Source organism: Mytilus galloprovincialis, chromosome 2 (assembly GCF_965363235.1).
Source record: "Mytilus galloprovincialis chromosome 2, xbMytGall1.hap1.1, whole genome shotgun sequence".
In the NCBI taxonomy this organism is placed as follows: Eukaryota; Metazoa; Mollusca; class Bivalvia; order Mytilida; family Mytilidae; genus Mytilus; species Mytilus galloprovincialis.
This window is the reverse complement of record NC_134839.1, coordinates 62,404,021-62,417,490: the sequence shown is the minus strand read 5'-3', so window position 1 is coordinate 62,417,490 and position 13,470 is coordinate 62,404,021. Positions and strand designations below refer to the sequence as shown.

Below are 13,470 nucleotides of genomic sequence, written 5' to 3'. Positions count from 1 at the left end.
TTGTTGATGGATCAAATCCCCAAGCACAAATTTATAACGAGATTTTCTAAGGAATATTTAGCCCAAGGTAACTTTGACCCATTAGTTTCACAGATTTTTTTTAACGTAGTTTATTCAGACGTTTGATCAGATGAGCTACAAAAGAAAACATTAATTCAGATTTTTAGAATTATATAATAGCTAGAAGTATCAAGATCCTATAGTGAGGTTTTACGATTAATTTTAAAGTGAAGTTCTTGTGTGGCTTACTGGATGATTAATAGTAGAATGAGAGAAGATGCACACCCGATGCTCAGGTTAATAACCGAGAGTGCACACGCTGAAATATCTTACCTGCTTTAAAATAAATATGTTGTAGAATAATGATAAAAAGGTCAAAGTCAAATGAAGCCTTGTCAGAAGGACGTATACACCTAAATGATGTCAAGATCAGGTGAATCCTGTCTGACAGACACGTAGACCTTGTATGTATCCTATAAACCAAATATTGTTATTATCTAAATCAAAATAAGTATTTCAGGACAAAAATATCCTACACATTCTTTGAACCATGAAAATGAGGTCAAGGCCAATGAACATTTTACGGTAGGAAACTTTACAACAAAAGGAAGCTGCATACAAGGGATGAAGCATCCAAATCTTCTAACTTCTGAAATATTATGGTTTATAAAAAAAGCAGATTTTATTTATCTAATAATTTGTTCTTCAAATACATATAGATTCTCAAAGGAGCCAGAATCTATTCACTTGAATGTAATATTGGCTCTTGTGAACGGAGATACTATACAAATAAATACAATAAAGAAGAATGGGGGAAAGATATTCACGTTGTCAATTGAAGTAAGTGGTAAACCCAGTGAGTATAACGAAAATTAACTCATCAAGCAAGTAAAGTAATAAGGTCTAGCGTTTGAAATCTGCAGGTGTTGGGAGGCCTTAAATTAATTTTATTTATGTTAATACATTTTATGTAATAATAAGATATTGAGTGTCTGGCGTATATATTAAATTTAGTCCTGGTATCTATGATCAGTGGCGGATCCAGAAATTTTCATAAGTGGGGGCCCACTGACTGACCTAAGAGGGGGCCCGCTCCAGTCACGCTTCAGTGATTCCCTATATAAGCAACCAATTTTTTTTCCAAAAAGGGGGGGCCCGGGCCCCCTGGGCCCCCCCTCTAAATCCGCCTCTGATGATGAGTTTATTTATAATGTGTCATTCAGTTTATTTGAATTCTTTTAAGGAAATTATCAACGGTGAAATCAATTTATGATACTGTAATTAATGAGCATGGTTTGCCTGCCAAAATTGTATCTACTGTATTGGCCAGTTTTCTATCCCAATTAAGACCCCTAGCACCGTAAGCCACTGCTTTACCAGCTTGAGCTAAAGAAGTGCTGCACTAGCGCAGCTAAAGCATGGCAGTTATATGTCCATTAAAGAAGGTGAAGCACAGCTACACACCCCACCTCAACAGTCTTTATATCATAATGACACTATTGTTATCACTGTGACAAGATTATTTGACTATACATATAGGTGCAGACCAGGGCTTATTCACATTTTCAAATGTACCTTAGTGCCTGAAATTGTTTTAAATTGTCGCATCCAACCTTATAATAAGTTTGACTGTCCCTCTGGTATCTTCTGCCCCTCTTTTATAGTTTTTGTTGGTATTTTTTTCATTCCAGGTTTGTACATAGGAAACTTCAATTTTTGGGTGACCTAGACCACTATGCCTCAACATGAATATTTTCCTTCATTGGTTGTTTAATATAAATTTTACGTGTCATGTGAGACAAAAAGTATGAATGTCAAAATTCTGTTTTTAATGAAAGATCTTGTCCAATGGAAAATAGGAGTTATTTTCTTATTTGTCCTTGGTTTTTTAATTTGTTCCATTTTATCTGTATTGTTGTGCAAATGGCACCAACTATTGATGTTTATTGTCTGGAAAAATGCATTTGTTTTGGACAAGACTGAAATATCCATCAAACCATGACCCATTTTTGTTTTTGTTATAAAATTTAGTTATTTGTTTTGGAATAAATCGGGACACTGTTTTATCCTTTTTGAAATTCTTGAAATAACATTTTATCTAAAAATACTTTACAAATACACCAATTGCTGTAATTGTAGAAAATTCAATCTTAAGTCCTTGACAGATATTAAACAATATTGTTAATATTATACTATGGATTCTAACATGTATAAGCGAAAGGTTTAATCTGCAAAAGCTTTCATTGTATGTGAAGGGGATTTCTGGATTTTTCAATTTATCATTAACATGCAATAAAAAATAAGAAATAGATGCATTCTTCTATACATGTATTACAATACAATTAGCCAATAATTATTTTGTTAAATATTGTTGATTTTTATGTTTATCAGTTCTTTATTCTGGAAAAACAATATATATTAGAACTATTTCTGGTTTGTCATCTGTATTTTACCTGCTAGTAGTAATAGGAAAGCTGTACAGTATAAAAGGGAAACAAAAGACACATTATATTTATTCATGCATATATCTATTCAGTTAGTTATCAAAACAACACAAGTTATCATAATTAACACATACATACATATACATTTTGTACCCTTTGTTGTTTGATTTAAACAAAAATCATTTAAAAAATCTAGACCAACGCTGACAAAGGTGTAGAGACGCTATTGATTTATAAAGAAATAAAGAGTATTTAAGGACAATAGATACAGCTGAATCATCCATGGTGATTGAGAGTTTGTGATTTCAGGAGAGTTCAATACTTTTCAACCTTTTGAAACTTTAATAAAGCAATCTTATCCTAAAGAATAAAAAAATATTTTTTCTAATTATTGGCAATCATAACATCTTGTTCTTTTTCAATGAAATTTCATCTCTAAAACTTTAAAATTATGAAGTTCATGCATTATAAAACATAATGATACATAAGTTTTGCATTTTAGCAAACACATAGAATTCTTCAAATACAAGCCTAGAGATGTGTGATCTTTTTTAAAAAACTTAACCGTTTTAAATCATAATTTTCGAAAAGGGATTAAAAAAAAACCTTACAAGGTTTCCAATTTATTCTAAATTTGAAGCTGAGAAATTGGAAAACTAGCACCTTTCAAACAATAACAGTTACATAATATAAATATCTAATATAAACAATATTTCTCTAATTACAAATATTGTTGGATTCATTGGCTAAAATTTAATTTGCTGCCTTTTTTAGTCATTAAATAGCAACTCACTTTAACCAAATAAAGAAACTTTTCATTTCTATTCAATGAAATGAATTACTTTTAAATACATCTTATGTTGCAGAATTCAAATTTCTTCCCTAACTTTTTAAATTACTAGCAATTACGATACCAAATCGACTCATTGTAGATATGGATAACTATGACTGCTAAAATTTCTTTTAACATTACCCCTTTCCCTTTAATGCCATATATTCAAACTGGTCAAAAATTGTCTTGCTTTGACTGCAATCAAAACTTTCAATGAAGATCAAGACTGCAGTTATACCTCATTCAAGACCCTCCCCACAATAACAAAGTTTTGATACATCAGCCAGTTTATATTTTCAATGATTTAACTGCAGTAGTATTTTGTTCTAGACCCTCCTTTTGATAACAGTTTCGTTGTTTCAGCTGGCCAGTAATTTCAATGCTCTGACTGCTGGTATCACTTGATCCATTCTTTGAACATCTACAAAATAAATACTAAATAAATCACAAATTGTCTATATGTATTGATTATTGGTTTTTTCTACGCTTAACCTTATAAATAAAACACTACGTGTCATTACATTTGCGTCATCAAAGTCCAATATTAAATACTGTACAAATAAATAAGGTAATAATTAATTCAAAGGAAAGATCAAAATGATAATAAAAATCCTTTTAATTACAAATTCTGAAGACTTAACCTTTAAAAACTCAATACAAAGGGAAGTCCATTCAAAATCAGTGATACCAGTTCATGTAAAATTGAGAATGGAAATGTACTCATTTATTTAAACTTATTTTTCTGTGAACAAAGCTTTTCGAGTACTGGGTAGCTTAAAATTACTGTAATTTTATTCGTAAATAAAACAGAGTTAAATATAACCTATAATATAGGGTTCAAATGGAACTTCTGTGCTTCTGTATTTAAAAAGCAGCCTGATAAGCATGTAAAATCATACATACAATAAAAAAAAAAAACACCCAAAAAACCAGATTAGGCTAGATGACAATTCAGAATAATAGGAAATCTTTGTTAGAAGTAGAATGATAGTAAGGAGTTTTATCAAGAGATAGTTACAGAAGTACTTGTCATTTAGTAGTAATTATTATTTTTCAAAAGTTGACCAAGAATATTTGACCAATGAATGCCTAAATGGAAAAAAAAACTAAATAGCGTATAAATAGCATATAGCTTCCTGTCAGACAATCAATATTGATGTATATAAAAGGTTATGAAAAACCTATTACTAATATTGATAATATCTGATAAGAATAGTGTAAACAACTGGCTTAGCATGATGTTCACTCAATGTTCACTCATGATCTCTGTAAAACATGTTGATTAATAAGACAATTAATTTGGATGACATTCAAATATTTCAATATGTCAATTTAAAAAAAAAAACAGTATTTACCATACCTATAAATAAAACAACATGATTTATCAGTGGTTGTTTTGGTCAATTTGATGTTACATTAGTATACTACAGCAACATGACCAAATTTTTATTTATAAAGTATGGCTATGGGGAATGCAAAGGTATATAACTAAGTTACTAGTTGTGGACAAACATGTCCTTGTTCATACTGCACTCGAAAAAGAGAAAATAATGCAGTTAGTAATTGCTTGATGCTAAACTTTAAAATAGAGAAAATAAATGTTAGCTGAGGAAACACTTCATTAATAACTAATTTTCACTACATGTATTTGTAAACTTCCTGCTGACATTTTTGAAAGCATTTGATACCAATCCTTCATATAATATATATCTTATTATAAATATCAAAAATTTATGATTATTGATGTCATAATCTTTAAAATTTTAATCCTTTAATCCTTTCCTGTAAATGATTAGAGTTTAAACAAATTAAAAGTTTTTAAATATTGTTTCAAGGTTAATTATTTATTAATGATTAAGTTATTATAATATACGCAGTACATTGGCAACACATGAATGTATTGTTGTTTATATTTATACACATGTTTAAGTTATTATGTTAATTTGTTGCTTAGTAATACATGTATGTGTTGATGCAAGACTTCACCACTTAGTGTAAGCAATGATGTGGGATAGTAATTAATTTATCTTCACTTATTATTGATTTAATACCTGATGTAAATTATTTAGTAGTTGTTTTAGCTTACCGGTATAATGCATCTTAACAATAAGAATTCAATTGATATTCTCCTTTACCATCAAAAGACTTGTGAAATAAAAAGTAATTTGTATTAATTTGAATTTTCCTGAATATCTGTCATTAAAGGCACTGGGCAGTTATTATAACATTAAGATATCAATTATTCTATGAAAGCAAGGAATAGAGTTAAAAGGAAAAAAAATACTGGGCATTACTGATACATAGCTTACTGATGAAGATCTTGTCAACAATGGATGACTTTATGCCAAAAAAGGTCACAAAGAAAAACATTTTGCCCCCTGATATGAATAGAAATAAATTCATCATTGATACAAAAATCCTAATTATTTCGAAAAATTCAGTTTTTTAACATGATAATTCTTGTCAACAAAGTAACTATGTTACAACATAACCATCAAGAATGCTTAGATTCATCTCAAAGTATAAAGATCTGCAAATTAACATTCCAACTCAACTTGAAAAACCTTGCTATCTGAGATTTATATGATTATTGAACAATCATGATAAAAAGCAGAGAACATTCCAAACTTGATAAAAAAGCAGAGAACATTCCATACTTGATAAAAAAGATACATGTTTATCTGAAATTGTTTTTTTTTAGTAACATTTCAATACTTTTTCTACTCTTTAGAGAATTTTGAAAGTGTTAAATGGCAAATCTTGACAGACTCTGTCTAAATCTAATCACAACTTTCTAGACTATATATATACAATATAGAATTTATAATAGTTTATAGAATATAGATACATTGTACTTATGTATTGTTGAAGACTATATATTGACCTTTACACGTCTTATGGATTTTTTTTTATGTGATATGTTTCTGTTTCATTGTACCACACATCTGTGACAACTCTTTAAATAATTTAACACCCTTTATAGTTTCCAGATGAACATTCATTATTTTAAATGTATACAATAGATTAATTAAAAACCATTTACCATGAAATATTTAGTTATAGATTTTTTAAACAGCTGTTTTAACATCATATTCACTCATGTTTCAATTAAAATACATAAAAAAATGATGAATACAAAGACAAAACCACTTTCTATCTTTTTCCCATTCCTCAAAACAGCCTTAAAATAAAATAATTACATTGGTCATGTTTGTGTTGACCAGTGGAATATGAAGGGGCAGATTTTTATTATAGCTTTGAAATGAGTCAGAAATATGTCTGTATTTCTTTTAAGAACAAAAAAAATATGGTGGCATTGTATTATATTAAAGATGAACACTAAAATCACTCAACAGCTCTCTAAAACTTTTTCTACAGGATTGAACTAGCTTGAATGTCTCTTAATAACGAATGTCCTGAAGTTTAAAATCAATTCATATCATGTAGGTGAAGTACTTTAGTCTGCAATCCTTCAATAACATCAGGCTTATTCTTGGTAATATATAATACTGATTATTCATGAAACATTCTCATCAAATGCTTAATTCTTTATGGTTACATAACTTCAGTTTGATTAATTTTAAATTAAACTATTTAATAAAACTGACAGTATAACCAATTTTATTTGCTAATTGAAAATTAAGTGGAATAATATAATTTAAGACAGCAGAGAAGATAATTCTATTTTAATTGGTTATTACTAACCGACTTAAATAAAAGAGTGAACTATTAATACTCTAAATGTATGATGTCTCTAGTCTAGTTAAAGGGTCAGTGTGTCCTACTTGATTAAACGATAAATTGTTGAAATTAGATAACATGTTTTCACATGCAGAGAAATTTCACTTATGACCAATGCATGATTGGATTTCATCTTTCTTATTGGTCAATGATCTTGCGGGTCAGCATGAGTTTACGTGTAAGTGCATTGTGGTTACTTCCTTTTATATCAGCATTTGATGTGTTAACTTGTGATTCTTATCAAACAATTTGTTCAAAATTCCCACCCACATACCTCCCTTAATGTTATCTTTTGAAGTAGATATAAAATTGAGAATGGAAATGGGGAATGTGTCAAAGAGACAACAACCCGACCAAATAAAAAAACAACAACAGAGGGTCACCAACAGGTCTTCAATGTAGCGAGAAATTCCCGCACCCGGAGGCGTCCTTCAGCTGGCCCCTAAACAAATATATACTAGTCCAGTGATAATGAATGCCATACTAATTTCCAAATTGTACACAAGAAACTAAAATTAAAATAATACAAGACTAACAAAGGCCAGAGGCTCCTGACTTGGGACAGGCGCAAAAATGCGGCGGGGTTAAACATGTTTGTGAGATCTCAACCCTCCCCCTATACCTCTAACCAATGTAGTAAAGTAAACGCATAACAATACGCACATTAAAATTATATATGTTTATTTATGGGGCAGATTTTTCTCCCCACCTTTGCTATTCTTTGTCATTTATTCAATTGATATGATATTTCGTATTAATTATGTACTATTATTTCATATTAAATATGAACTTTTATGTCAAATGTTTTATTTGCAAAATGTATTTTTTGCATTTTATTTTGAATAAATGACCTTTTTTCGTCAATTTAGTTTTTATATCATATAGCAAATCAAGCTTAGACTCTGGCATGTGTATACATAGTATGTTTATGGTATCTAGCTGTCTGTCTTAAATAATTTTTTTCCCCATCAACACAAAATTCTCTAGATGACAAAAGAAAATCATTATTTACGTTAAGATATTGTTCAAAAACTGAATTTTGACAACTGAACCATGAAAATGGGGTCAAGGTCAGATTACACCTGCTAGTTGGACATGTAAAACTTACAATCATTCCATACACCAAATAAAGTAGTCCTATTGCATACAGTATTATAAGTACAGATTAAAACACAATAAACAGCTGCGCCACAAGCGCATGATACGCCTGTCGTCTTGTGTGTGACGCTTAATGCAATAATCATAAATAGTTTCTGAGATGCAGTGCAACATGTGAAAAAAAACCCCTTTTTTTTTACAAAAAACTCAATAACTCTAAAAACAATTTTGAATCATCACAAAAAAGTATACAGATGTTTAGATTAATATAAATTAGAAGTGTGTAAAGTTTTAAGCAATAATTATTACTGCTTTTTAAATATGGTGCAACATGTGATAACCCCCTTTTTTTACAAAAAACTCAATAATTCTTAAATAAAATTTGAATCATCACCAAAAAGTATACAGATCTTTAGATTGATATAACTAAGTAGTGTTTAAAGTTTAAAGCAATAATTATTAATGATTTTTGAGATATGGTGCGTCATGTGTAAAAACCCCCTTTTTAAAAAAAAAAAAACAGATGCACCGCAGGGCCCAGCTTTAAACGACCGCAGAGGTTGAACCCTGAACGGTTGGGGCAAGTATGGACACAACATTCAAGCTGGATTCAGCTCTAAATTTTGGATTGTGATAAAATAGTTGACACAGCATAGGTTTTTGACACAGAATGAATGTGGTCTAATGAACTTAAAATATTTTTTTTGCCTTTGAGCAATTCACTGTGCTGCTGAATATTAATCCTCTCAAAAAAATGATTGAAGAAATTTTCTTTTTATTTATGAAATCTGAAATGAGAAAAATTTAACCCCCACCCCCTCCCATTTTTTTTTCACATCCCCCTTTCCCTTTTTCCAAAACTGATCTCAATTCAAATTTCTAATGGAGTTTGCAACAATAAATACTCATTTAAATACATCATAAAATATTAAAATGTAAAATAAAGTGCTTGTTATCACTGAATGGTAAGGATTGTTTTAATTTATCAGTTGGTAGTAAAAGTGAATATACATTGTATATTGCAAACACAATGATTTAAGTTGATTCAACTACTATTCTGGACAAAGAAAGATAACTCCAATTGAAAATTTCTTGCTATTGCACAATATTGTGCAATTAGATATTTCTTGCTATTGTGCAATACTGTGAAATTGAAAATATTTGCTATTGCACAATACTGTGCAATTGAAGATTTCTTGCTATTGCCCAATACTGTGCAATTGAAAATTTCTTGCTATTGCACAATACTGTGCAATTGAAGATTTCTTGCTATTGCTGAATACTGTGCAATTGAAAATTTCTTGCTATTGCACAATACTTAATATAATAATTTTGGATACTGATTTGAACCAACTTGAAAACTGGGCCCATAATCAAAAATCTAAGTACATGTTTAGATTCAGCATATCAAAAAAGCCCAAGAATTCAATTTTTGTTAAAATCAAACTTAGTTTAATTTTGGACCCTTTGGACTTTAATGTAGACCAATTTGAAAACGGGACCAAAAATTAAGAATCTACATACACAGTTAGATTTGGCATATCAAAGAACCCCAATTATTCAATTTTTGATGAAATCAAACAAAGTTTAATTTTGGACCCCGATTTGGACCAACTTGAAAACTGGGCCAATAATAAAAAATCTAAGTACATTTTTAGATTCAGCATATCAAAGAACCCCAAGGATTCATTTTTTGTTAAAATCAAACTAAGTTTAATTTTGGACCCTTTGGACCTTAATGTAGATCAATTTGAAAACATGACGAAAAATTAAGAATCTACATACACAGTTAGATTCAGCATATCAAAGAACCCCAATTATTCATTTTTTGATGAAATCAAACAAAGTTCAATTTTGGACCCTTTGGGCCCCTTGTTCCTAAACTGTTGGGACCAAAACTCCCAAAATCAAGCCCAATCTTCCTTTTATGGTCATAAACCTTGTGTTTAAATTTCATAGATTTCTATTTACTTGTACTAAAGTTATGGTGCGAAAACCAAGAATAATGCTTATTTGGGCCCCTTTTTGGCCCCTAATTCCTAAACTGTTGGGACCTCAACTCCCAAAATCAATCCCAACCTTCCTTTTGTGGTCATAAACCTTGTGTTTAAATTTCATTGATTTCTATTTACTTATACTAAAGTTATTGTGCGAAAACCAAGAATTATGCTTATTTGGGCCCTTTTTTGGCCCCTAATTCCTAAACTGTTGGAACCAAAACTCCCAAAATCAATCCCAACCTTCCTTTTGTGGTCATAAACCCTGTGTCAAAATTTCATAGATATCTGTTTACTTAAACTAAAGTTATAGTGCGAAAACCAAGAAAATGCTTATTTGGGCCCTTTTTGACCCCTAATTCCTAAAATGTTGGGACCAAAACTCCCAAAATCAATCCCAACCTTCCTTTTGTGGTCATAAACCTTGTGTTAAAATTTCATAGATTTCTATTCACTTTTACTCAAGTTAGAGTGCAAAAACTAAAAGTATTTAGACGACGACGACGACGCAGACGACGACGCCAACGTGATACCAATATACGACCAAAAAATTTTCAATTTTTGCGGTCGTATAAAAAAAACCATGAAAATGAGGTCAAGTCAGATGACACCTGCCAGTTGGACATGTACACATTACAATCCTTCCTAACACTGAATATATTAGACCTATTGCTTATAGTATCTGAGATATGGACTTCACCATAAAAACTTAACCTCGTTCACTGATATATGAAATGAGGTCTAGGTCAAGTAAAAACTGTCTGATGATCATGAGGACCTTGAAAGGTACTCACATACCAAATATAGTTATCTTATAACTCATCATAAGAGAGAAATTATTATTACAATTTTTTTTTAACTTTTTTTCCGAGCAGTCACTGATCTATGAAAATGAGATCAAGGATAATGGACATGTGACAGACAGAAACTTCTTATCATAAGGCATTCATATACAAAGTATGAAACATCCAGATCTTACATCTTCTAAAATATTAAGAAGTGAACTAATGCCGCCCCTGTCACTTGGTCACTATCCCTATGTGGGCTACCTGCAACAAAGTTGCAGGCTAGACAAAAAAAAACTAAGTTAGGTCAAACAAAATAATAAATCATGATAACAGAACTTTGATAGTGCTGAGTTACCAATTCGAGATGCCTCATCTGTTAGAGAAAATATGATTTTCAAAAATATCAGTAAACAACTTACCTAAAATATCGAACATTTTTCTCATAACTTCTTGGAAAGCTGGGAAAAATGAATTATGCTCTTCCAGTCTTCTTATTACACTAAAATATAAATATGGAAAAAAAAAAGATAATTTTTAATATTTTATGTTCATAATGTTTGACAATGATAACACTTTTAAAATTGGTGAAATGAATACAGTCCCTGTATTGGGGTTAAAACACAAACATAAAAACTCTTAAAATTTCGTTGATCGAATTATTTTTTTTGGTCAAAAACTGACATTGTTAGCTAAAAAATGTTTATCACATAAGAATGCTACTAAGCAAAAAAATCAATCAACAAAAGAACACTTATTCAAAGGGAAATAATTGGGATGCCAAAGAATATAATTTGCCTTAAATTATTATAAACTTCTGATAACAACATGAACTTGGAAGTAAGAGTCAATATCCTCAAAATCTTAAAAGAGGGTGTGGATGGGGTTACAGAAAGAAGAATAATGGAGCAAGATCAGAAAAAAATGACCAAAATAAAATAGAGATAAGAGATAAATAGGCCAAAAACATTAAAGAATAGAGAATACAAGGGTACTACAATATAGAGAATTAAGAATAATGGGTAAAACATATAAAGAATACATAAATATTGAAGAATACAAAAATCGAGAATCTCCATCCAAACCCTCATCATTACAATTTCAGGTAAAAAAATCAATACTAAACAATTAGTGATATAACTTATCAACCATAAAAGCTATGAGGCATCTAAACAAACATGATCTCTCTGTACTTACAGTTTTTAATGATTCATTATAGTATTGAAACTTTGATACAAATCAAAGAATATTATTTTTTTCATTCAGAAACAATAGTTTATAGTTTATTAAAGAAAACTCAGCCGCAGAAGACTGGGTAACAGGAGCAAATTATACACAATATTAATTACAACATAGTTCATAATACAAACAGTATACATTTTTAAATTATACATCTTCAGAAGTAAGTCTGTGTTTATTACAGTTTTAAATTAGACAAGCATCTGTTCTACCTTTTGAATAAAAATTGACAACTTAGACAGCACATTACTATTACAATATTTAAGCAGGCCAAGTACTTTTTTTTCATTTGGATATTTTAAGTAATATGGAGGTATGAACTTCCCCCTTACATCCCACAATTGGTACATTTACATATATATTGATATACATTTGTACATCCCCAAGACCAGCTTTACAAAGAGGACAAATTCTTTCATTTGGTGGTACATTTCTCCATCTTCCTGTTTCTTTGGGTAACTTTGTATTAAATACCCTTAATTAACATTACACTCAATGACACCGCCTTAATTTTAACAGATATGGTTCTAAGCAAAACTCTTCTTTAAAGTGTAAATAAAATCCCCCCCCCCCCTTGATGAGTTATTTATATCAGAGAACCATTTTTGAATAAATTGGTCCTGGAGACACTGCCTTACATTAATTTTAATATAAAAATAAACCTGCTCCGGAATATTATACAGTTCTCAAAAGCCACAGTCATTAAACACAGATTTTACATAGTTAAACCACTTAAAATTATAACCTTCATGCTCATGCATGTACCAAAGTAACTTATACAATTTACCCAATAGTTTTTTATCATTTATTGCTAGCTTGTGCCAAAAACATACAATGAATTGGTTGATTTCAAGGCATCCATAGCTTAATTAGAACTTTTGTAGCTTTGAATACTTTTAAACAAGTTTGAATTTGATTGATTGATTGTTTGCTGTTAAATGCTACTTTCAGCACTAATGTGCTTATTCCTGGAGGTTAGATTTTATTGGTGAAGGAAGGGAGACAACCAACATTCTGTACTCCTACTCCATTTAGATTGAAGTCAATGCAACTGCCACATCCATAAATCAAAACCTGATGTGTTTAAAATTTTCAGATACTTAAATAAATTGTTATTTTGCATAAAACTGCCTTTATGTCATTCTTAACTAGTGTTATACGTTTGATATAAAACTCACCCCTCTAAATCCTCTGTCTGTAACAGAGCTTTAAGCTGTCTACTTGTTGTGTTGTTATGTTGGCTACATAGACGCCCCACTGTATCTACAATGTCTGAAGATTTACAATCAGTATCTGAAACAAGATAAAATATTGAATAATCAATTGTTCTTTAC

General features: G+C 30.3%; 2 protein-coding genes across 4 annotated transcripts in view; one reads left to right on the top strand and one right to left on the bottom strand.

The window, feature by feature from the left end:
* The window catches only part of LOC143064068 (KAT8 regulatory NSL complex subunit 2-like), a 486,386-nt gene that overhangs the window by 137,019 nt on the left and 335,897 nt on the right, over positions 1–13,470 (top strand). The window lies entirely within an intron of this gene.
* Positions 2,501–13,470, bottom strand: part of LOC143064066 (centrosomal protein of 70 kDa-like) — a 33,918-nt gene continuing 22,948 nt past the window's right edge. For all 3 annotated transcript variants that reach the window (XM_076236582.1, XM_076236584.1, XM_076236583.1), the window contains 3 exons: positions 13,315–13,429; positions 11,320–11,399; positions 2,501–3,697 (listed from right to left, as the gene is read on the bottom strand). In XM_076236582.1, the coding sequence (XP_076092697.1) occupies positions 3,636–3,697; positions 11,320–11,399; positions 13,315–13,429 (257 nt within the window). In that variant the 3' untranslated portion in view covers positions 2,501–3,635. The remainder of the gene's footprint in view (positions 3,698–11,319; positions 11,400–13,314; positions 13,430–13,470) is intronic.